The following is a 24,104-nucleotide window of genomic DNA, read 5'->3' as shown; positions in this document are numbered from 1 at the left end:
ACGATTGTCCCGATTGTCCCAGCAATTGGGGGTGACTCCAAGCTTAACCGATGCGGTGAGGACATGAAATAAAAGAGGGTAGCTCCATCGTGTAGTATTTCCCAAAAGAGTTTTATTAAAACAAAGAGTAACTTACAGTTTAAAATCAGATAATCCAGCAAACAGCAGAGTACTTCCGGTCTCGGCCGCGACCGGAAGCGACGACACTTGGCTCTTCCCTGACACGTAGCGTCACTCAACATGTGACTTTATCAAAGGGTAGTGGAGTCAGGTGCCAAAGGTGTCTATTTATATAGTGAATCCCGCTGTCACATGACAAACAGCTGTGTAGTAAATACATCCTGTAGCTTCTAAGCTAACAAACATTAATCTATCATAATGCAAGCATAAGATTAAAATTGAATCCACTAAGGAAACCTAAAAACAGAAATATATTTAAAATCATAGTAGAATGACCTCTAACCCGTCTTAAATAATGTCAACAGGAAATTATGTATACAGGTCTTTGCAGACCATGAGAAATTACTAGTGACATCTTGTGGTGAAAATATAAAAGGCGATTCATCAGGACACCATTCATATAACATCCTCAATAATATATATGATGAAATGAACCCAATATCAGCGTACATTCTATCAACGGGTAGAACAATATTAATCAGCATGATAAATTAAAAACATATTATAAATAACAAATAATACCTCAATAAATATAAAAAAATATATATAAATTCTACAATTAAAAACTGATCTTACAATGACCACTTGGAAAGAGAGAAAAAAAGGGGGGTGTGGAGGAGGAGAAAAATTACAGAACTAATAATTAGAAATAAAACAGTTCAAATCAAATTCTACGTTATGTCCTAATGGAAACAAAGTCCACATTTCATGTATCCATCTGGACTCTGGCTGATCTTGATAACTTTATTGTCTCCTCTCCAATGTGGCTTATATTTTTCAATGCCACATATCCGTAAAGACGAGGAATTTCTAGTATGTACTTCTGCATAATGCCTTGACAGGCTATGTTTTACAAAGCCGTTTTTTATATTCTGTACATGTTCCCTCAGTCTTTCCCATAATTCCCTTTTTGTTCTGCCAATATATTGGATCTGACACGGGCATTCTAACAAATAGACCACCCCCTCAGTTCGGCAGGAAATGAAGTCTTCAATTACATATTCTTTGGTGGTTACAGTGGAGGTAAAATTAGACTTCTTTTTCTTGCTCTCTTTAGTGTGTCGACAGGCGTAACAATTCTTATAGGGATAATATCTGTTTCCCTCAAAAAAGAAAACTTCTTCTTAGTAGGGGGATCGACTACATTTTTTTCTAAGCGGTCTCTAAGGGTCGTGCCCTCCGATACGTGAATCTGGGCTTCTCAGGGAGAATGACACTAAGATGACGGTCTGTTCTTAGGCCCCATGCACATGAGACACCGGTGAAAACTCTGCTGAAAGCATGTTTTTAAAAGCTGAAACCGACGTTTAGAAACGTCCGTTTTGCCACGTTTGCATGCCGCGTTTAGCAGCGTTTTACCGCGTTTGCGTCTAGAAGTGTTTAGTTAAGATAACAGCAGGACCCTCCCCAAGCTCAAAAAACAGTATTATTTAACTCTTTCAGCCAGAGTGAGTAGCAGCAGCTGAGAGCAGCAGTGTACTTGTATTTAGCATGTCACTTGCCACGTCACCTGCCACAAGTTGGGGATTGTCATTTGCCACGTCACCTGCCACAAGTTGCAGATTGTCATTTGCCACGTCACCTGCCACAAGTTGCAGATTGTCATTTGCCACGTCACTTGCCACAAGTTGTGGATTGTCCACATCATCTGCCACAAGTTGTGGATTGTCCACTTGCCACGTTACCTGCCACATCACTTGCCACGTCACCTGCCACAAGTTGTGGATTGTCCACATCATCTGCCACAAGTTGTGGATTGTCCACTTGCCACGTTACCTGCCACATCACTTGCCACGTCACCTGCCACAAGTTGGATTGTCATTTGCTAGGTCACCTGCCACAAGTTGTGTATTGTCCACTTGCCACGTCACCTGCCACAGGTTGTGGATTGTCCACTTGCCACATCACTTGCCACAAGTTGTGGATTGTCCTCTTGCCACGTCACTTGCCACATCACCTGCCACAAGTTGTGGATTGTCCACTTGCCATGTCACCTGCTACGTCACTTGCCACGTCACCTGCCACAAGTTGGATTGTCATTTGCTAGGTCACCTGCCACAAGTTGTATATTGTCCACTTGCCACGTCACCTGCCACAGGTTGTGGATTGTCCACTTGCCATGTCACCTGCCACGTTATCTGCCACAAGTTGTGGATTGTCCACTTGCCACGTTACCTGCCACATCACTTGCCATGTCCCCTGCCACAAGTTGTGGATTGTCCACTTGCCACAAGTTGTGGATTGTCCACTTGCCACGTCACCTGCCACTAGTTGTGGTTTGTCCACTTGCCACGTCACCTGCCACTAGTTGTGGTTTGTCCACTTGCCACATCATCTGCCACAAGTTGTGGATTGTCCACTTGCCACGTCACCTGCCATGTCACTTGCCACAAGTTGTGGATTGTCCACTTGCCACGTCACTTGCCACAAGTTGTGGATTGTCCACTTGCCACATCACTAGCCACAAGTTGTGGATTTCCTCTTGCCACATCACTTGCCACATCACCTGCCACAAGTTGGATTGTCATTTGCCACGTCACCTGCCACAATTTGTGCATTGTCCACTTGCCACGTCACCTGCCACAAGTTGTGTATTGTCCACTTGCTACGTCACCTGCTACAAGTTGTGGATTGTCCACTTGCTACGTCACCTGCCACAAGTTGCTTGTTCAAATCTAACATATGGGTCAAATTCCAATTATACTTCGGATAACAGGAATGCTAGTGGTGTATTGGATTGGATCAAGGGCTCATTAGGGTATATAAATGGTCTATGAATCATTACAAGCAATTACAATTGTTTAAAATATTTTTTCAATGGTTTTTCATCATTTGCCATCATTTTTGAGATTTGTAATGTCAAAAAAATAGGGCACCTTTAAAAACGCTTATAAACCCAAACGCGGCTAAACGCGGGTACTGGCGTTTAGCTGCATTTAGCGTCTGAAATGTGGAAAACTTTTGCGTCTGAAACCCATTTTTTGCTTCTGAAAAAACAAGGTTAAATGCAACTGCCTAAAAACGCCAAAAAACTAGACTGTGTACATGGACACATAGGATAACATTGAATGAGTTCAGGGGCAGTTGAAAAAAGTGTCCAACTGCCTCTGAACATACGTTTAACAGCGTCTTGTGTGTATGGGGCCTTACAATGTCCCAATGTTTCCTTACAATTCTTTCGATTTGTTTGTGTTGGATATTAAAATCCATCACCAATGATAGAGTATTCTTATTCTCTGTATTTTTCACTGTGTCCTGTATCAGTTTATCTCTATCCAATGCAGCAACGTCACTTATTCTTTCATCAATAAAATCAGGACAGTAGCCCTTTTGAACAAATCTCTCTCCAATTAATTCCGCCTGTTTGAGAAACATCTCTTTCGTTGTACAATTCCGTCTTATTCTAATTAATTGGCCTTTTGGTATGTTGTCCAGCCAGGGTGCATAATGACAACATACCAAAACTGATAACCTGATACAGGACACAGTGAAAAATACAGAGAATAAGAATACTTGATCATTGGCAATGGATTTTAATATCCAACACAAATAAATCGAAAGAATTGTAAGGAAACATTGGGACATTGTAAGAGCAGACCGTCATCTTAGTGCCATTCTCCCTGAAAAGCCCAGATTCACGTATCGGAGGAGCGCCACACGATTCCCCCAGCCTCTCACCTCAGATGGAGACCCCTATGGGTCGAGTCAAGCCTTCAGTATGGAAAATAGCAGATCCCAGCACAACGATCGATTTCCAGTAACTTCTAGTTTAAAATCAGATAATCCAGCAAACAGCAGAGTACTTCCGGTCTCGGCTGCGACCAGAAGTGATGACACCTGGCTCTTCCCTGACGCGTAACATCACTGATACTCATTAATATGTGATTAATATGTGATTGGAGGAATTTGACATCGATTGAAAGTTGTTTTTGCACAATTTTTTTTTTTTTTTATGCACACGGATTTAATTCATGAACTTATATATGTGAACTTATTCATTAGTGTATATCACTTGTTGGACTTTGTTTTTTGAATCTCACCTTTTACACTCCTGGAGAACAGTGGATTAATTCAGAAATTTTTATATTTCATGTTTTTTTTATGTCATTATATCATGATACTAGGATTGTCATATATATTTTTTTCACTTGATGCACCTTATACACACACTGGATGTTATTTTAGATTGCTGTTTGGAATCTGTGGCATTGGTGCACTTTACCAGTGATCTAGAGAAGAGTAGAGAAGACGTGTTATTTATATTTTCACTTGCACTTGCCTATTCTGTTCTACACGCTTACTTGTTAGGTGTGTGATTGGTTCTATTTAGTATCTATATACATATTGATTCATTTCTGCACTTTAGTTAGCGCCACGTACTTCACTTATTAGTGATAGCTCTTATATTTCTATCCTGTTTTGATTCCTTTTAAAGCAAACATAGCATCATCTTACTGCATTTTATGGGATCCTGGGGTAGTGGTGTAGTTGTAAATTGACATCAGAGGTTATGCAGTTTTAGCACACACATTGGAGTTAATTTACTTAAACTGGAGAGTGAAAAATCTGGTGCAGCTCTGCATAGAAACCAGTCAGCTTTCAGATTGTTTCTTTTTTGTCAAAGCTTAATTGAATAAACTTAAGTTAGAAGCTAATTGGCTACCATGCACAGCTGCACCAGATTTTGCACTCCAGTTTTCGTAAATCAACCCTGGTGTCCTAACTGCGTCTATCTTTGTTTTGCATTATGTATTTCTTTGAAATCCAGACTCATTGTAGCAGTTTGTGCAATTATTTTTTTCACTATTATCTTCATTTAGTTCCAGTTCGAGACAACGGGAATATGCCTGATGTCCCCAGCCATCCATGTGAAAAAGTTGGGCCAACCTTAGACTGGCTGAAGAATTTGTGATAGACATTTTTGTGAGAAGACATATGTGAATAATCACCACCATTCTTAGATTGGTTAAAATATTGTAATGAAATTAATAAATTATTCTCTTGAATATGTTTCTAATAAGTAGATGATGATATGAATAAGATTATATAAATAACTGTTATAGGCATCTTTGGAAGAAATACTTGGTGGTTATATTTTGTTGTGCTGACAAAAATAAAGTTTGCTTCTCCATTAGAATAGCTACTAGGTGGGTTTTATATATGGAATATAAACTTGTGTATCAGATGTCCATTTCTTGTTTCTTCTCTGGGATAACCTGGTCTTCTTAACCCTTTTGCTGCCAGTCTTTTTTCATGTTGTCCACACTATTAAAATGCACATTTTTACATAAAAATGTACTTAAAACTCCAGAATATAGATTTTGTAAATCTGTCAATCTGTAACAAAGACCTGAAGTGCCGAACTGTATGCTGTATAACGGGCGCTCTGGTTCGGCACATCACCCGGCTGTCATGGGGCACGTTGACACCAATGACAAAGTCAGAGGCAGATGGAGTGTCCTAAAGAACGATTTTAGGGACTTGGGAACTAAATTGAGGAAAAGGACCTCCAAGGTAGTCTCAGGAATACTACCGGTACCTCAAGCCACACCAGAAAGGCAAAGGGAGTTTGGGGAAGTAAGCAAGTGGCTGAGGAGCTGGTGTAGTAAGGAGGGGTTTGGGTTCTTGGAGGACTGGGCCCACTTCTCAGTCGGTCACCAGTACTATAGAAGGGATGGACTGCACCTAAATGAGGAGGGTGCAGATCTGCTGGGTGTGAAGATGGCTAAAAAATTAGAGGGGTTTATAAACTAGGTGATGGGGGGGAGGGCCCAGAGGTAGAGATGGTCAGCGTGGAACATATTCCACAGGGTAGTATTGGGGGCATTACTGGTAGGTTGACTAAAGCACATAAATCCAAAGTAAATTAGAGTGGTTGGGGAAATGGCGCTACCCTCTATGGCCTTAGCTTAATTAAAATATTTTGGTTCAACTTCAAGCATAATTTCTATAATATCAGAGTGTGGGTCTCAGAAATATTGTTTTTACCAAAATTGTGTAAAAAAGGTGATTCTCAAATATAATCGTGTAAAGAAATCATGTAAGACAGAAAGGAAGGTGACACCTTGTAAATACTCACGAAGTGTGTGAGTTGTGGAACTATTAAAGTAATAAGAGGGTACTGATGAGAGATGCTGGGATGCAAATCCACTAAGAACACAATGGAATGCACACCCACCCTCATCCATCCACCCAAAAATGAATTTGTACCTGGTATAAATCAATAACGAAAATCTATAAATGAAACTCGTGAATAATCTAAAGAGCTCTCCAACCTTGATATAGACACTATTGATATGTGCACACCCTAATAAGATGTGCAAAAACTGTCCACAATGGTTGCATAATATAAGTAAGTGTCCAATGTGTAGTCCAAATCCTTAAGCAAACGTAATAACATAAAAGCAATATTTAAACAAATATCATCCAAAGATTCCACAGGATCAGGTGACTTTGGTGCACAGCAGGTGTGGTGACTTGGTGCTCCACCAATGCGTCCCCACTCACCTAATGTAGTTACCCCTGCAGGGGTAATAGGCATAGAGTGGGCAGCTCTATTCGGGTTTTCTCCTTAGGTGGCTGTATTAGATCGTCTGTACCTCCGGCAGCCTGTTCGCTTCTTCACTGGGGTTTCCGGAATGTACTCCAATTAGATCTCCACCTCGGCAACAGACAACACGGTCCACAGCCTGGAAACCCCGCCTCCCATACACAACTATATGCAGCCAAACTGCCAACTCAACATCTGTACAGATCTACCCAAGTATAGTAACAAGTCCTTGTTGCAATCTCGGAACACCCAATCGGAGGATAGTATGCGACCGGTCTAAGCTATGTGGCATGTTCACCAATGCCAGGTGCCTGGCGGACTAGATGGGTGAACTAGAGATACTGTTGTACGAGGAGGATTTGCATTTTGTGGGAATTTCAGAGACCTGGTTCAACAGCTCTCATGATTGGCTGGCAACCATTCAAGGTTATACCCTTTATCGCAGGGATAGAGAGGGTAAAAAAGGGGTAGGGGAATGCCTATATATCAAGAATAATGTACAAGTGAATGTGAGAGATGACATTACTAAGGGAGCTAGGGAAGAGGTGGAATCCTTATGGGTAGAGCTCCAGAAGGATGAAGCTAAGGGGAAAATAATACTGGTAGTATGCTTTAGGCCCCCTAACCTGAGGGAGGAGGGGGAGACAGATCTATTACAAGTTGGGTTAGCAGCAAGGATGAGAAGTGTTATTATTATGGGGGATTTTAATTATCCAGACTGGGTGGAGGGAACCACGCATTCATCTAAGGCTCGCCAGTTCCTAAATGTCTTACAGGACAATTTCATGGTTCAGATGGTAGACGCACCAACTAGAAATGAAGCGTTACTGGATCTACTGATTGCCAACAATACAGACTTGATTATGGATGTGGAAATACGGGGCAATTTAGGAAACAGCGATCACAGGTCAATTGGCTTTAGTATAAAGCACACAAATAGGAAACATAAGGGGAATACAAAGACACTGGATTTCAAAAGAGCCAACTTCCCTAAACTACGCACCTTGCTAGAAGGCATGAATTGGGATAAAATCTTAGGAATAAAGAACACGAAGGAGAGATGGATTTGCTTTAAGAGCATATTAAATCAGGGCATTAGCCAATGTATCCCATTGGGTAATAAATTTAAAAGTGTGAACAAAAGTCCTGGATGGTTTAATTCCAATGTAAAAATGCATATAAAAGCAAAGGAGAAGGCCTTCAAAAAATACAAGGTTGAGGGATCATCATCAACATTCAGACTTTATAAAGAATGCAACAAGAAATGTAAGGGTGCAATAAGGAACAGCTGAGCTGGAATATGAAAGTCACATAGCGGAGGAGAGCAAAAAAAATCCCAAGAAATTCTTTAAGTATGTAAACAGTAAAAAAGGGAGGACAGACCATTTTGGCACCATAAAGAATGAGGAAGGAAATCTGGTTACTAAGGATGGGGAGATGGCTAAGGTATTGAATTTATTTCTTTTCATACATCGGGGACACAGAGCCATAGTAATTACTATGTGGGTTAAAGGCCACCTTCAGGTGATGGACACTGGCACGCTCTAAATTAAGAAGTGCGCTCTCTATATAACCCCTCCCACTACTGGGAGTATTCAGTTTTTTCGCCAGTGTCTAAGGTGTTGGTCACGAGTAAAGATGTGCTGTGCTGAGCTCCACTGGAACAATCCTTGCTGGGGCTAGCCATGCTGACGGATCCATTCAGAGTGTCTTTTAGACCAGGTTGAATGGTACCCGGGCCTCGTATCCGAAAAAACAAGGTTTTTTTTGTTTTTTTTTTAATTGGAAAAAACAACTTTGTTAAGAAAATATATGCTTGGTACAAAAAATAATATAAGCCAACATGGCAAGAACAGTAATACATACATGAGCACATTAAGTTATCCACATAGTATAGGGTGAAATATCCACCGGACATGAAGCCAGTACACCATAAAGAAGAAGGGGGAAGGAGAGAAAAAAAAAAAAAAGAAAGGGGGGAGAGGAGAGAAGAAAATAAGAGATGAACATAACAACGTTTCAAGTACATGTTTCACCATCTTCTAACCATCTGTTCCAGACCTGCTCGTATTTATGTGGGCATCCTCTATGTATATAAATCAGCTTCTTATATGGGAGAGTGTCATTAATTTCTTTTTTCCAGCACTGTATTGTAGGGGGTAGGGCCTGCATCCAATTACGGGCTATCGCTTTTCTCGCCAAGAATAGTGTTTCATGTAGAAAGGTGCGGAGGGGTTTGTCAGTGTCTAATTCAGGTAGCAAACCGAGTAGACACATCTTAGGGTCTAGAGTAGCCGGAGAGCCCATCTGATTATGTAGGAAGCGTATCACTTGTATCCAGTATGCTTGGATAGTTGGGCAGGACCATATGAGGTGATAGAAAGAGCCTGGGGTGTGGTCACATAAACGGCAACCTGGATTATACATGGGTTTGAAACGCGCTAACCTCTGAGGAGTCAAATATGTCCTATGTATAATATATAACTGTGTTAGGCGGTCTGACAGTTTAGGGGAGACTTTTTTCACGTCTTCCAAGATCTCATCCCAGTCCTCATCCTCAATCATTCCAACGTCCACCTCCCATCTAGTCTTAGCACCATAGGCCAAGGCTGTGAAGTTGGGAAGACGGATGGCGTAATAAAGGGTGGAGATTAGTTTGGCAGGCTCAGCACCTGTGATCATGTCAACTATGGAGGGGACTGTAAGGGATGGGTTAGAACTAGCAAACTGAGTTTGTATAGCATGGCGGAGTTGTAAGAACCTGAAAAGGAGGTGATTAGGAAGTGAGAATTCGTCTTTTAACATTTGGAATGTTTTAAGTCCCGTAGTGGTCATGATCTGGTGTATATACAAGATCCCGTTACGTATCCAAACCGCAGGGTCTGGGATAGACAACAGCTCAGGCAGGCGTGCGTTGAACCAAAGGGGGGTGTGGGAGTGAACCTGTGGAGTCCCGAGTTTCTGAAGTGCCAACCGCCACACCCTCCGATGATGTGTCAACATGCCTGCTTTGTGTTGGGGGGTGTGTCCTGTCGATGGGGCCCTAAGGACTGACTGAAGTGGGGTGTGAGCTGGGTTATCAGGGTGTTCACAGAGTAGTAGCTGGTATCTTGGTAGCTCGTTCTTGTCAAAATGATAGAAGTGGGACAGTTGGGAGGCAAGATAATAGTCCTGAAAATCTGGAAGAGCAACTCCTCCCAATGTCACTGGGTTCTTAAGTATTCTCCAAGACAATTTGTGTCTGCTGTGTCCCCATATAAACGAATTAAGAATAGACTCAATTGTTTTGAAAAATTTTTGTGGTATATACAGGGGAGCGTGCCACACCAGATAGAATATTTTTGGGAGAAGTATCATTTTGACTAGACTGATGCGTCCCATGACACCCAGGGGTAGTCGAGCCCAATTTTGTGTCTTAGTCTTGATCAGAGTGTACAGGGGTTCAATATTCAAGAGTGTGTAGTCTGTAAGTGATCTAGTAACTTGCACTCCGAGGTACTTAATTACAGAGACCCTGGGGAGCGTCAGAGGGGGGGATGTGAGTGAGGGGGAGAAATGGTCAATCGGAAGGATCTGGGATTTGGACCAATTGATGCTTAGGCCCGAGTGACTACCAATATGCTCTATGGAGTGGAGGGCTGCAACGAGGGAGGGACCAGAGTCGGCCAAGTAGAGGAGCGTATCATCTGCGTACGTCCCAATCTTTTCTTCCAGATTCCCTATCTTGAGGCCTCGGATATTGGTGTCCGCACGAACCATGATGGCCAATGGCTCCACAGCCAATGCATACAGCATGGGGGAAAGGGGGCAGCCTTGTCGGGTCCCTCTCTCCAGTGGGAATTGATCAGAGAGCCAGCCATTTACGAGCACCTTGGCCTTCGGGGACTGATACAGGAGTTGAACCCGAATAAAGCGAATAAAGTTGGGGCCAAGTCCAAATCTCAAGAGGCACTCCCATAGGTAGTTCCACTCCACTGAGTCGAAAGCCTTGGCGGCATCTAGAGCCACCACGACCCTCGAGCCAACTTCATCGTGGGAGCCCTGGAGATTCATAAATAGCCAGCGAATATTCATAGCAGTTTTCTTCCCTGGCATAAAGCCTGTCTGATCAGGGTGAATCAGGGAAAGAATGACCTGATTAAGGCGGGAGGCTAGAATCTTGGCAAGTATTTTAATGTCGACCTGTAGTAAGGAGATGGGTCTATATGATTCCGGGTATTTGGGGTCCTTACCAGGCTTAGGGATTACTACAATTTGGGCTTCTCTCATAGAGGGGGGTAGGATTCCCGTATCAAATATGGATTTATATAGATCATGAAGTTTAGGGGTTAAAATTTCAGAGTAGGTGGCGTAAAATTCAAGTGGTAAGCCGTCTGACCCTGGAGCCTTATGCCCTGTACACACGGTCGGATTTTCCGATGGAAAATGTGTGATAGGATCTTGTTGTCGGAAATTCCGACCGTGTGTAGGCTCCATCACACATTTTCCATCGGATTTTCCGACACACAAAGTTTGAGAGCTTGCTATAAAATTTTCCGACAAAATCCGTTGTCGGAATTTCCGATCGTGTGTACACAAATCCAACGCACAAAGTGCCACACATGCTCAGAATAAATAAAGAGATGAAAGTTATTGGCTACTGCCCCCTTTATAGTCCCGACGTACGTGTTTTACATCACCGCGTTCAGAACGATCGGATTTTCCGACAACTTTGTGTGACCGTGTGTATGCAAGACAAGTTTGAGCCAACATCTGTCGGAAAAAATCCTAGGATTTTGTTGTCGGAATGTCCGATCAATGTCCGACCGTGTGTACGGGGCATCAGATGTAGCCAGACAGGAGATAGCCTCAGAGATATCTTCCCTAGTAATGGGAGCTTCTAGGAGTTCACGTTGGACATCAGTCAATCTAGGGAATTTAATTCTCGCTGAGTAGTCTTTGGTATCTTGGGGAGTGTGAGTGACCCGGGAGGTGTAAAGTGCACGATAAAATCTCGCAAATTCCTCCGCTACTTGTTGCGGATCAGTGATGTCGTTCCCCCGGGGGTCGGTCAACGACACCACCACCGGGGGACGTGAATCTAAGTGAGCAAGATATGCAAGCAGTTTGCCCGATCTTTCTCCATACTCAAATATCCTTTGCCTACAGAAAAAGATGCGTTGCTTGGCCTTCTCAATATGCAATTGGGAGACCTGTCGCGTCTGAATCTTGAGATTGTTGGCAGTGCTAGGCGAGGGGTCCCGGTGGAACGCCTCCTCCAGCACCTGTAAGTGTTCTGTAGCCTGTTGGACAATGAGTTGCGATGATCGCTTAAGTCTGTTAATACGTGTGGAGAGCAGGGAACGAGCGTGGAGCTTAAACGTCTCCCACACTATGTCGTGTGTGGCAGACTCCCCATTGGCTGTAAAATAGTATTGCAATTCCGTGTGAATGTCATCCTGATCCTGCAGGGCAGTCAGCTAAAACGGGTTTAACCACCAAACAGGAGCAGGGGAGGCCTCCAGGAGCTGGATCGTAATCCAGTAAGTATTCTCGGAGCAAAGCCCGCGTCTCCCAGTTTAGGCGTCAGGGTCTGTGAAATTATAATAAAATCAATTCGTGACATTGTGTTATGGCTGGCTGAGAAACATGAAAAGACTTTAGAGTGTGGGTGCTTGTGGCGCCAAGTGTCTACAAGAGCGAAGTCAGTCAGTATTCGGTGCAGTCTGGTATGGGCCGGCGGGTCTAGGGGGAGGTCCGGTGCACCCATTCGGTTTAGAGTGGGAATGAGTGTCATATTAAAGTCCCCCATCCACACCCCCGGTACAGAGGTGTATTGTGCCATAAAGGCAAGGCCCTCCTTAATCACAAGTGAGTTGTATGGGGGGGGATATAGCAGGCTAGTATCAGGATAGGGGATCCATTAACAGCGGCGTGTATAAATACATATCTGCCCTGCTGGTCCATCTGAAGCAGTATTAGGTCAAACGGAACCCTTTTGGCGATCAGGACTGATACACCTCTAGAGTAAGAGGTGTGGGTGGCGTGATATGCCCACCCAATCCAAGGTTTTTTGAGAGAAGATTGTAGGTGGCCCGTAACGTGGGTCTCAACTAGCGTAATAATGTCGGCCTGTTGGGACTTAAGGAATGTCAGGGCGGCTGTGCGTTTAATCTTATTACGCAAGCCTCTAACATTCCATGTTAGGAACTTCAGAGAACGCATGGCGGGAAAAGGGTGTATATGGTGGACCACAGCTGGACCAGGACCGGCAGAGCAGACATATCCACATCAGACAGCATAAAACACAGCGATAACCAATAATGACAGTGCATGTATGATAATAACATAGTACCGTTAGCATAAGTAAACAGTTGCAAACATGGTGGTGTGAGAAAAATAACAACCACAACATTTTCCCTCCCTCCCAGTCCAATGCCTCCCAAACTTGGCACGGACATAGTATCTCGTAATCAGGTATCAACAGGGGACATCCAACGTTTAGGACCCGTTGGAGGCAAGGGACTTAATTTCAGAGGAGCATAGATACCCATGAGGAAAAGAAAAAAAACAAAAGGGAAAAAAAAACAGTCAAACAAATGTGGAATGAAAAAATTCACAGAAACACTAGGGGGGCGACTTCTTCTCTGAGAAGTGCATGGGGTGTAGGGGTCGCAAAAGTGCAGCGCCATTACAGCTGTGCAGGGGGGAGGCTCCGCTTGCCATCAGGGTGGTGAATAAAGTAAGTTAACAGAGTCATTAGTAACGTTCAATCTACTGATCTCTACAGGCATCTCGCATGTAAAGGGGAAGCGGGAATCACGAGTCAATGAGTTTACCCGGTGACAGTAGGTACACTGCGAGATCCAGTATAGGGCTGAAAAGGATTTGTAAGTCCATCCTCCAGTTCCAGCAAAGGATATATACGTGTGATATGTCCACTGAGGGGCTCAGTAGTACAGCAGTATATAATATTGTGGGTACAGGGGGGAGCAGGGGAGAAGAAAGAAAAAAAAGGGGGGGGGGCAAAGTACTCACAGCTTATAAGTAAGGTGGTATATTCAGTCTCGACGATCCCTCTGGTCAATCCAAGCGGATGCTAATTCAGGGTCTTCAAAAAAGTGGGTTCGGCCCTCACACTCGACACGAAGCTTTGCAGGGTACAGCATAGCGTATTTGAGGTGCAGTACTCGGAGGCGTCGTTTAACATCCTGAAACTTGGATCTTTGTCGTTGTACCTCATTGGAGAAGTCCGGAAACACGGCCACATGTGTGTTGGTATGGGGGATATTCCCCTTCTCTCTGGTCAGGCGGAGGATCTTGTCGTGGTCCCTGAAGTTGAGGAACTTCGCTATCAGGGTACGCGGTGGAGCCCCTGGAGGAGGAGGACGGGCAGGGATTCGATGAGCCCTTTCCACCGCAAACATTACCGAGAATGCATCTCTGCCAAAGGTGGATGTTAGGAGGTTTTCAAGGAAACTTGCCGCGTCGTTGCCCTCGGCATTAGAAACAAGGTTTTTTGCTTGCAAATGCTTCTCTTTCTAGAGAGCTGGACCCTGGGATCCAGTACTTCTGGTAGTAAGGCCAATAACGTTTTACTGGCAGGGTGCTATTGCAGGTCCAGGATTGTAGGATACCTCAGGGTTCCCCTGTTCCTGAAGGTTTTACGGAGCCCACCGTGAAGGGTGAAGATTGGGTCTGATGGTTTACCACAGATAACCCTGCGGCGGGAAAAGGTAAGTGGAGATTTTTGAATTTTTTTCATGAAAAGTCTCCTTTAACTGAATAATGTTGTCATGCCTATGTGTCACCACTGGGGGCTGTATTGAGCACTCACCACCTCATGCTGGAAACAACCGCTGTGTCAGGAGCGAACACTTCCTCCTTCTCCACCGGCAAAGCAGATCCTCTGGTCAGAGGGGTAACTTGTCTTCCTGTGGGTAGCCCCTGCGCTGGGATTCCCCCCTCAGGGGAGAGTAGAGGCCCAGATTCACTTGAAAAAAAAAAAGCGATGCGGCCGCCTGGCGGCTGTTTTACCCCCCCTCCCCGCTAGATAGCTCTGGAAAGATTCAGATGAATCTATAGCCCGCCGCTCGCGCGGGAAAACCCATACTTTTGAAAGGAGGGTGGAGCCGTAATCAACGCAGGGGCGGGGCTATCGGCGTCGGCGTTCTCAGACACCAGGGATGCATGGAGGTAGTTTTTAAAAGCACACTGTGTGCTTCTGCAGGCTGTGGAGGGACACAAAAGCAAAGGTGGCTTTTCTCAGGTTGGTGACACAGGCATTTCCTTTGACACATTGTTTTCAGGCTGGGCATTAATAGCAGCATTTTTATTGTTTGACTATAGCCTATCAGTGTATGCATTCTTTTGGTAGTGCCTCTGCTTTGTGCGTAAGGCTATGAGTGGTAGTGGTTTTGATTATTTTACAAACAACCTAAATCCATGTCCAAAAGAATGTCATCCTCCTCGGAGAGTGATGCGGTCGGTCAGAATAAGCCGTCTGGGGGGACTGGTGTTGCAGCAGCGCTGAACACTTCAGTCCCTGTATATATATCACACAGGAGGTTTTTTCTTCTACTATTTCTAGTGGAAAAGAAGATTTGATGCTATGATCACTTTCCATAGTGGGTTCAATCATAGCAGATCCCCATCCAGTGCTCAGGACCCTCATTTTGAGGTACAAGGGGCAGGGGATCAGGAAGGTCTTCCAAAGAGACCTGGAAAATACTAATATATCCTCTTCTGAGGATCCTAGTATGGAGGGAGTAATCTCACATTTCTGGTACACTCCCTCACTAGATTGGTTCGTTTAACCCTTTTGCTGCCTGTAATGCAGTCTAGTGATGAGCCCACCTCTGGTTGGGATCACTAACCTTCCCCGTCTGGGGACGCTTTTCCTATTTATTCATGGCTAAAAAAGCTGATATATTCAGAATGGGAATAAGCTGTTTTTTTTCTTCAAAAAAAAAAAAAAAGTGTATCTATGGAGGAAGAATTCTATAAGAAGTGGGAGGTTGCAGCAATTAATGCTGCAATCACCTCGGGGAATAAAAATCTCACTTGTCCGGTAGACAATGCGCAAATGACAAAGGATTCAACAGATAAAAAGTTGGAACTTCTGCTTAAGAACAACATGTCTCTGGCAGGTTCAGTAGCGCAGCCATTTCTAACGGCAATTGGGGTATCTCAGTCCATAAAGGATCAGTTTGTAGAGATACTTAAGAATCTTCCTGATCAGCAGGCCCAGCAACAGGCTGGCGTATCAGATGCACTATGTTTTACGGTGGATGCGATGATAAATGGTATCATTCAAGCCTCACGGCTTATGCTGGGACTAGTACATACACACAGAGTCCTGTGGCTGGTAAATTGGTCAGCCGAAGCACCATGTAAAAGCTCCTAGCCAGTTTCCTTTTTCATTGTGAACGGTTATTGGATACGATCTGGATAAATATATCCAAAGGATTTCTAATGGGAAAAGTTCTCTTTTGCCAGTAAAAGAAGAAGTTCAAACAGTTCTCCATTTAGCATACTTCCTCTCAGTACCAGGGGCATCTGCCCCTAGGCAGTCTCGCCGGCCTTCACCGTCAAGCTCAAGAGATAGACCTCGGGGGCAGTCCCAGGGCCAGAAGAGGTCTTGGGGCAGAAGCCTGACAAAGCAAAATGCTAAGGCCTCCTTATGAAGGATCACCCCTGCTCGCTCGGGTGGGGGGGAAGGCTTCTGCAATTTTCAAATCTGGCAGGAACATTGTCAGGACAGATGGGCTTCCTCAGTTTCTCTAGGTTGCAAACTAGAGTTCCAAGAGTTCCCGTTTCCTCGTTTTCTAAAGTCCAATGTTTACAGAAATCCAGAGGAAAGAAGTCTCTCTTTTTAGTTCTGGATCATCTTTTATCTCAAGAGGTGATATCAGAGGTTCCCTTAGAGGAACAAAGTTCAGGGTTTTATTCAAACCTTTTGTTCTTACGGTTCCAAAACCAAACAGGGAGGTGAGACCCATTTTAGATCTCTAAGATCTGAACCGGTACTTAAATATCTGGTCCTTTCACATGGAGTCAGTCCGATCGGTGGTCTCCATTTTGCAAGGAGGAGAGTTCTGACATCAATCGATATCAAAGATGCAAATCTCCGTGTACCGAAATTTCCCGTTCATCAGAAATGTTTACACTTCAAAGTAGAAAATCGCCATTTTCAGTTTGTGGTTCTGCCATTTGCTCTAGTCACTGCATCACGGGTATTCACAAAAATCCTGACACCTCCCTTAGTCAGGTTATCGGCCCAGGGCATAACGGTCCTAGCCTATTTAGATGCTCTGCTTTTGATAGATCAATCAGTCTCTGGCCTAAACCAAAGTTTAATCGCTGCTGTAAACTACCTGGAATGCCTAGGTTGAATATTCAACCTAGAAAAATCCTCCTTAAAACCATCAAGGAGATTACAGTTCTTGGGGCTAGTCATAGATACCGTATAAAGAAGGTATTCCTACCCCAGGCAAGAATTGGTTCCATTAAAGAACTAATTCAACTTGTCAAAGCAAAGAGAAATCTTTCCATTCAGATGTGCATGAAATTGTTAAGGAAAATGGTGGCCTCCTTCGAGGCCGTTCCTTATGTGCAGTTTCATTCAAGACTGCTACAAACGCTATTCTGTCAGTCTTGAACAAGAAGGTTCAGGCATTGTTTTTTTTTCCAATGCTCTTATCCCCCCAGGTGTGTCTGAGCCTCAATTGGTGGTTAATGTCAGCAACCTCCAAAAGGGGAAATTCTTTTTTTGCCAGTATCTTGGAAAATGGTAACAACGGATGCCAGCCTTCTAGGTTGGCAAACAGTCCTGGAAGAAGCTTCTGTCCAGGGGAAATGGTCCAAGGACCAGAAAGGACCCTGTCCATCAACGTTCTAGAAATTAGGGCAGTACATCTGGCCCTGGAGTTCTAGACGCTCAAGCTGCGGAATTGTCCTGTCAGGATTCAATCCGACAATGCCACGGCTATGGCTTGCATCAATCACCAAGGAGGCACGAGAAGTCGTGCAGTCCAAAAAGAAGTGGATCATGTTCTAGGTTGGGCAGAAAGCAACATACCTGGTCTATCAGCAATGTCCATTCCAGGGATAGAGAATTGGCAGGCAGACTATTGAGTCACCAACTATTGTTTCCGAGAGAATGGTCCCTTCACCCCGACATCTTCCTCTCGATATGTCAAGAATGGGGTATTCCAGACATAGATCTGTTCGCGTCCAGATTCAACAACAAAGTCGACAACTTTGTGTCTAGGATGAAGGATCCGCTAGTGTGCGGAACAGATGCCTTGGTCTTCCCAATAGGATCAGTTTTTTTCACTGATCTATGCGTTCCTCCAGTTCTGCTACTTCCACACCTCCGCAGAATCAAGCAGGAAGGGGAAGAAGCAATTCTGGTGGTCCTAGGATGGCCCAGAAGATCTTGGTTTGCCGAGATCATAAAGATGGCAGTGGAAGTCCCTTGAACCCTTCCATTATGGCCAGACCTTCTAGCTCAAGGTCCGGTATTCCATCCTACCTTACAAATGCTAAATTTAGTGGTTTTGCTATTGAAACCGACATTCTAAAGGATCGTGGGTTATCTCCTTCAGTAGTGTCTACTTTGATTAATGCTGGCAAGCCGGCCTCCAGAGTCATTTACTTTAGAATCTGGAAGGCACATATTTTCTGGGATGGATCCAGGGGTTGGTACCCCAGGAAGTATGTCATAGGTAGGATTCTTGTATTCCTGCATATGGGATTAGAAATGAACCTGGCCCTGAGTACGATCAAGGGCCAGGTCGCGGCCTTATCAATATTTTTTTCAATGGCCTCTTGCTTCTCACTCTCTGGTGCGTACTTTTATTCAGGGGGTAACAAGAATTAATCCCCCTGTCAGGGCACCTCTAAATCCTTGGGATTTGAATTTTAGTCTTGTCGGTTTACAGAATCAGCCTTTTAAACCTATATGGGAAATTCCGTTCTTTTTAAAGAGAAATAGTCTTTTTGGTTGTCATATCTTCTGCCAAGAAGAATATCGGAATTGGCGGCTCTGTCTTGTAAAGAGCCATATTTTTAATCATGCATAAGGATAAGGTGGTATTGTGGCCTCATCCTAAATTTCTACCGAAAGTGATGACTGGTTCTCATTTGAACCAAGATATTATTCTGCCTTTTTTCCCAGAGTCTCGATCTAAGGAAAAGAAGGCACTACATTCCCTTGATGTAGTAAGAGCGGTTAGGAAAACGCTCAGATTCGCAAAAACAGATATTTTGTTTGTGCTGCCAGAAGGTCCTAAAAGAGGACAAGCAGCATCAAAATCTACTACAACCCCTGGCAAAAATTATGGAATCACCAGTCCCTGAGGATGTTCCTTCAGTTGTTTATTGTTGTATAAAAAAAGCAGATCACAGACATGGCCAAAAACTAAAGGCATTTCTGGCTTTAAGAAACACTAAAAGAAATCAAGAAAAATAATTGTGGTGGCCAGTAACAGATTTATAGAACAAGCACAGGGAATAAATTATGGAATCACTCAACTCTGAGGAAAAAATTATGGAGTCATGAAAAACAAACAAACAAAATAACACTCCAACACATCACTAGTACTTTGTTGCACCACCTCTGGCTTTTATAACTGCTTGCAGTCTCTGAGGCATTGACTTAATGAGTGATAAACAGTACTCTTCATCAATCTGGCTCCAGCCTTCTCTGATTGCTGTTGCCAAATCATCTTTGCAGGTTGGAGCCTTGTCATGGACCATTTTCTTTAACTTCCACCACAGATTTTCAATTGGATTGAGATCCGGACTGTTTGCAGGCCATGACATTGACCTTATGTGTCTTTCTTCAAGGAATTTTTTCACAGTTTTTGCTCTATGGCAAGATGCATTATCATCTTGATAAATGATTTCATCGTCCTCAAACATCCTTTCAATAGATGGGATAAGAAAAGTGTCCAAAATTTCAATGTAAACCTGTGCATTTATTGAAGATTTAATGACAGCCATCTCCCCAGTGCCTTTGCCTGACATGCAGCCCCATATCATAATTTACTGTGGAAATTTGCATGTTTTCTTCAGACAGTCGTCTGCATAAATCTCATTGGAATGGCACCAAACAAAAGTTCCAGCATCATCACCTTGCCCAATGCAGATTCGAGATTCATCACTGAATATCACTCCAAAGACATGCTGGTAGGTTAATTGGCTCCTGTCTAAATTGTCCCTAGTATGTATGAATGTGAGTTAGGGACCTTAGATTGTAAGCTCCTTGAGGGTAGGGACTGATGTGAATGTACAATGTCTATGTAAAGCGCTGCGTAAATTGACGGCGCTATATAAGTACCTGAAATAAATAAAAAATAAAAAAAATATGACTTTCATCCAATCATCCACAGTCCACGATTGCCTTTCCTTAGCCCATTGTAACCTTGTTTTTTTGTGTTTAGGTGTTAGAGATGGCTTTCTTTTAGCTTTTCTGTATGTAAATCCCATTTCCTTTAGGCAGTTTCTTACAGTTCGGTCACAGATGTTGACTGCCATTTGTTCCTCATTTGTTTTGTTGTACATTTTCAAGGCATATTGCTTTAAGTTTTCTGTCTTGACGCTTTGATGTCTTCCTTGGTCTACCAGTATGCTTGCCTTTAACCACCTTCCCATGTTGTTTGTATTTGGTCCATGTTTTAGACACAGCCGACTGTGAACAACCAACATCTTGTGCAACACTGCGTGACCTGTGCTTGTTCTATAAATCTAACTGTTACTGGCCACCACAATTATTTTTCTTGATTTCTTTTAGTGTTTCTTAAAGCCAGAAAGTTGCCATTTGAAATGCCTTTAGTTTTTGGCCATGTCTGTGATCTGCTTTTTTTCTACAACAATAAACAACTGAAGGAACATCCTCAGGGACTGGTGATTCCATAATTTTTGCCAGGGGTTGTAACCCCAAATGGATTAGTCAAGTGATTGTTCAATCTTATGGTCTGAGGAAGAAGGTTCCTCCTTTTCATGTTAAAACACATTCCACCAGGGCTGTTAGTGCCTCATGGGCGGTGTGTTTTCAGGCCTCTATGGCTCAGATCTGCAGTGCCGCAACTTGGTCTTCAGTCCATACATTTACCAGATTCTATCAAATCGATGTAAAAGGTCATGAGGATATTGCCTTTGGGCATAGTGTACTGCAGGCTGTAGTATAAGTCCTCTGGCCTCTTAATGCCCCACCTTTTATTGTGTCTCCCTCCCTTCAGTTGCCATTGCTATGGGACATCCCACATAGTAATTACTATGGCTCTGTGTCCCCTGATGTATGAAAAGAAAACAGGATTTTTAAAACAGCTTACCTGTAAAATCCTTTTCTTTGAGGTACATCAGGGGACACAGAGGTCCCTCCCTTCTTTGGTATACACGTGTATTGCTTGGCTACAAAACTGAATACTCCCAGTAGTAAGAAGGGTTATATAGGGAGTGCACTTCTTAATTTAGGGCGTGCCAGTGTCCATCACCTGAAGGTGGCCTATAACCCACATATATGTAAAAAGAGAACATTGGTGGGACTTTGAGTGAGGTATAGGGGTGCCGCTCAGGTCCCCTCCTCCATCCCAATTAGATAATAAAAGTAAAAAGAGCAAGTAGCGGGACTTTATATAAGCACACAGGAGCAGTAATAAATAAAAATTAATAGCTTTTAATGAATTCAGGTTATCAAAAAAGTTTTTATATTCAAATAATTCAATGCATTTTGCTATATATAACCATTTGTATAACTTTACAATTCATTGAAGCCAGAAAAATATACATAAATACATATTCCAACAAGGAATCAATACATGATATGAAATATAGAAAACATTTGGAACATGGTTGCATGATTGGGTTGATAAAATATACAGGTTAGGAGATCAAAAATAAAATTTATAAAAAAGGAAAAACAATTGTATTGGAACGGCCTGACCAGATGCATCATTGTATACACTAGGTTGTTGTTGGCTCTACGAGTTTCAAGGTCTTTATGCCTATCATCAGGAGCAAAAAACCATAGTGATAATCTAAAAAATAATGAAAATAGAAAATTTATTAAAACAGAAAAAAAAAAAAAACACACAAAACGGACAAGAAGGGTCCCACCTTTCTTGGACCCAGCCTGCCCATACACTTACATGGTGGTCCTCACAGTAATGGTGTGGCCATGAAATCCCCAGACCGAACCAAATAGGTCCCGCACGGGAGCTGAGGGTACATGCTGCGGTGGGCAGAACACAAGAATGAACGACGCCCCGCAAGGGTGACAATGTGGAAAAAAGTAGTGGATCAATGGAAACAAATCTGGGGAGAAAAAAGAGGTTGCTGTAAAGTTGTCAAAAGCAGGAGGTGAATAAAAGGGAGTAAGAAAAGGTGAAGGAAATAAGTGTACAGGAAGGAGAAGAGTAGAGATGGAAACAAAGAAAAGGGTGAAGGGAGAAATAGACTGGAAATGAGAAACAGAAAAATGATGGTAAGAAGGAGATGTGTGTACCTGAATCAGAATAACTCCAAACAAAGGTGCCTAAGTGCATGATGGTGGACAAATACAGGTGTGTTCCGTGCAGAGTGTGAAATCCATGCGGGGAAGAAGCCCATAATGGCCATGCCCCCGCAAACATATCCCCAACGTCAGACGTTGGTCCACAAATAGGGAGAGAAGGGAAGAACGCCAACAGCTCAGGAACCAGCCCTTCAATGGCCCCACAGCCGGCGGCGCCAACCATATCATCCCCCCAATGGGCCAGCAGATAGCAAACACTCGGTCGGCAGCGCTGCGCTTAAGAAGACGCCAGCGTGTCCGGCCGGGATGTGTGACATCGATGCGCAGTGAGGACAAACCCCGCCCACCCCACGTCACAACAGGGCGGAGGGAGGGTCCGCAGTGAGCGTCACAGCTCCTGAACGGGACAGACAGGCAAGGCCCGGCCAAACCACAGACGCACACACCACTGCGTGCATGTAAGGAAAAAGAACAAAAAATAAATAGCAAAAGAGCAATAAAGAAAAAAAACAGAAAATAAATAGCAAAAGAGTAAAATTTGTGGACCAACGTCTGACGTTGGGGATATGTTTGCGGGGGCATGACCATTATGGGCTTCTTCCCCGCATGGATTTCACACTCTGTACGGAACACACCTGTATTTGTCCACCATCATGCACTTAGGCACCTTTGTTTGGAGTTATTCTGATTCAGGTACACACATCTCCTTCTTTCCATCATTTCTCTGTTTCTCATTTCCAGTCTATTTCTCCCTTCACCCTTTTCTTTGTTTCCATCTCTACTCTTCTCCTTCCTGTACACTTATTTCCTTCACCTTTTCTTACTCCCTTTTATTCACCTCCTGCTTTTGACAACTTTACAGCAACCCCTTTTTTCTCCCCAGATTTCTTTCCATTGATCCACTACTTTTTTCCACATTGTCACCCTTGCGGGGCGTCGTTCATTCTTGTGTTCTGTCCACCGCAGCATGTCCCCTCAGCTCCCGTGCGGGACCTATTTGGTTCGGTCTGGGGATTTCATGGCCGCACCATCACTGTGAGGACCACCATGTAAGTGTATGGGCAGGCTGGGTCCAAGAAAGGTGGGACCCTTCTTGTCCGTTCTGTTTTTTTTTTTTTTTTCTGTTTTAATAAATTATCTATTTTCATTATTTTTTAGATTATCACTATGGTTTTTTGCTCCTGATGATAGGCATAAAGACCTTGAAACGCGTAGAGCCAACAACAACCTAGTGTATACAATGATGCATCTGGTCAGGCCGTTCCAATACAATTGTTTTTCCTTTTTTATAAATTTTATTTTTGATCTCCTAACCTGTATATTTTATCAACCCAATCATGCAACCATGTTCCAAATGTTTTCTATATTTCATATCATGTATTGATTCCTTGTTGGAATATGTATTTATGTATATTTTTCTGGCTTCAATGAATTGTAAAGTTATACAAATGGTTATATATAGCAAAATGCATTGAATTATTTGAATATAAAAACTTTATGATAATCTGAATTCATTAAAAGCTATTAATTTTTATTTATTACTGCTCCCGTGTGCTTATATAAAGTCCCGCTACTTGCTCTTTTTACTATAACCCACATAGTAATTACTATGGCTCTGTGTCCCCTGATGTACCTCCAAGAAAAGGATTTTACAGGTAAGCTGTTTTAAAAATCCTGTTTTTTCTCCTCAGTCATCACGAGGGAATCGGGGGGCTTCAGTAATCAAAACTGCAGTGTTTATCCTCATGACACATCACAGGAAGCACATTCATGGTTAACAGAGGACAGAATTAAAATTAGACTTGGGAAACTTAACATTAACCACTTCCCACCCGGTCACTGCACATAAACGGCCGGGTGGGCTCTCTCTCCTTC

The 24,104-nt window shown here is 43.2% G+C and overlaps 1 protein-coding gene across 1 annotated transcript in view; it reads left to right on the top strand.

Moving 5' to 3' along the window:
• The window catches only part of NDUFA3 (NADH:ubiquinone oxidoreductase subunit A3), a 63,101-nt gene extending 57,784 nt beyond the window's left edge, over positions 1-5,317 (top strand). The window contains exon 4 of the mRNA XM_073602313.1: positions 5,001-5,317. Within this exon, the coding sequence (XP_073458414.1) occupies positions 5,001-5,092 (92 nt within the window). The 3' untranslated portion in view covers positions 5,093-5,317. The remainder of the gene's footprint in view (positions 1-5,000) is intronic.
• Positions 5,318-24,104: the final 18,787 nt, after the last annotated feature.

This window comes from Aquarana catesbeiana, linkage group LG10 (genome assembly GCF_042186555.1).
Source record: "Aquarana catesbeiana isolate 2022-GZ linkage group LG10, ASM4218655v1, whole genome shotgun sequence".
Lineage (NCBI taxonomy): Eukaryota > Metazoa > Chordata > Amphibia > Anura > Ranidae > Aquarana > Aquarana catesbeiana.
The sequence above is the reverse complement of the archived record's forward strand: the minus strand, read 5'-3'. Positions and strand labels throughout refer to the sequence as shown.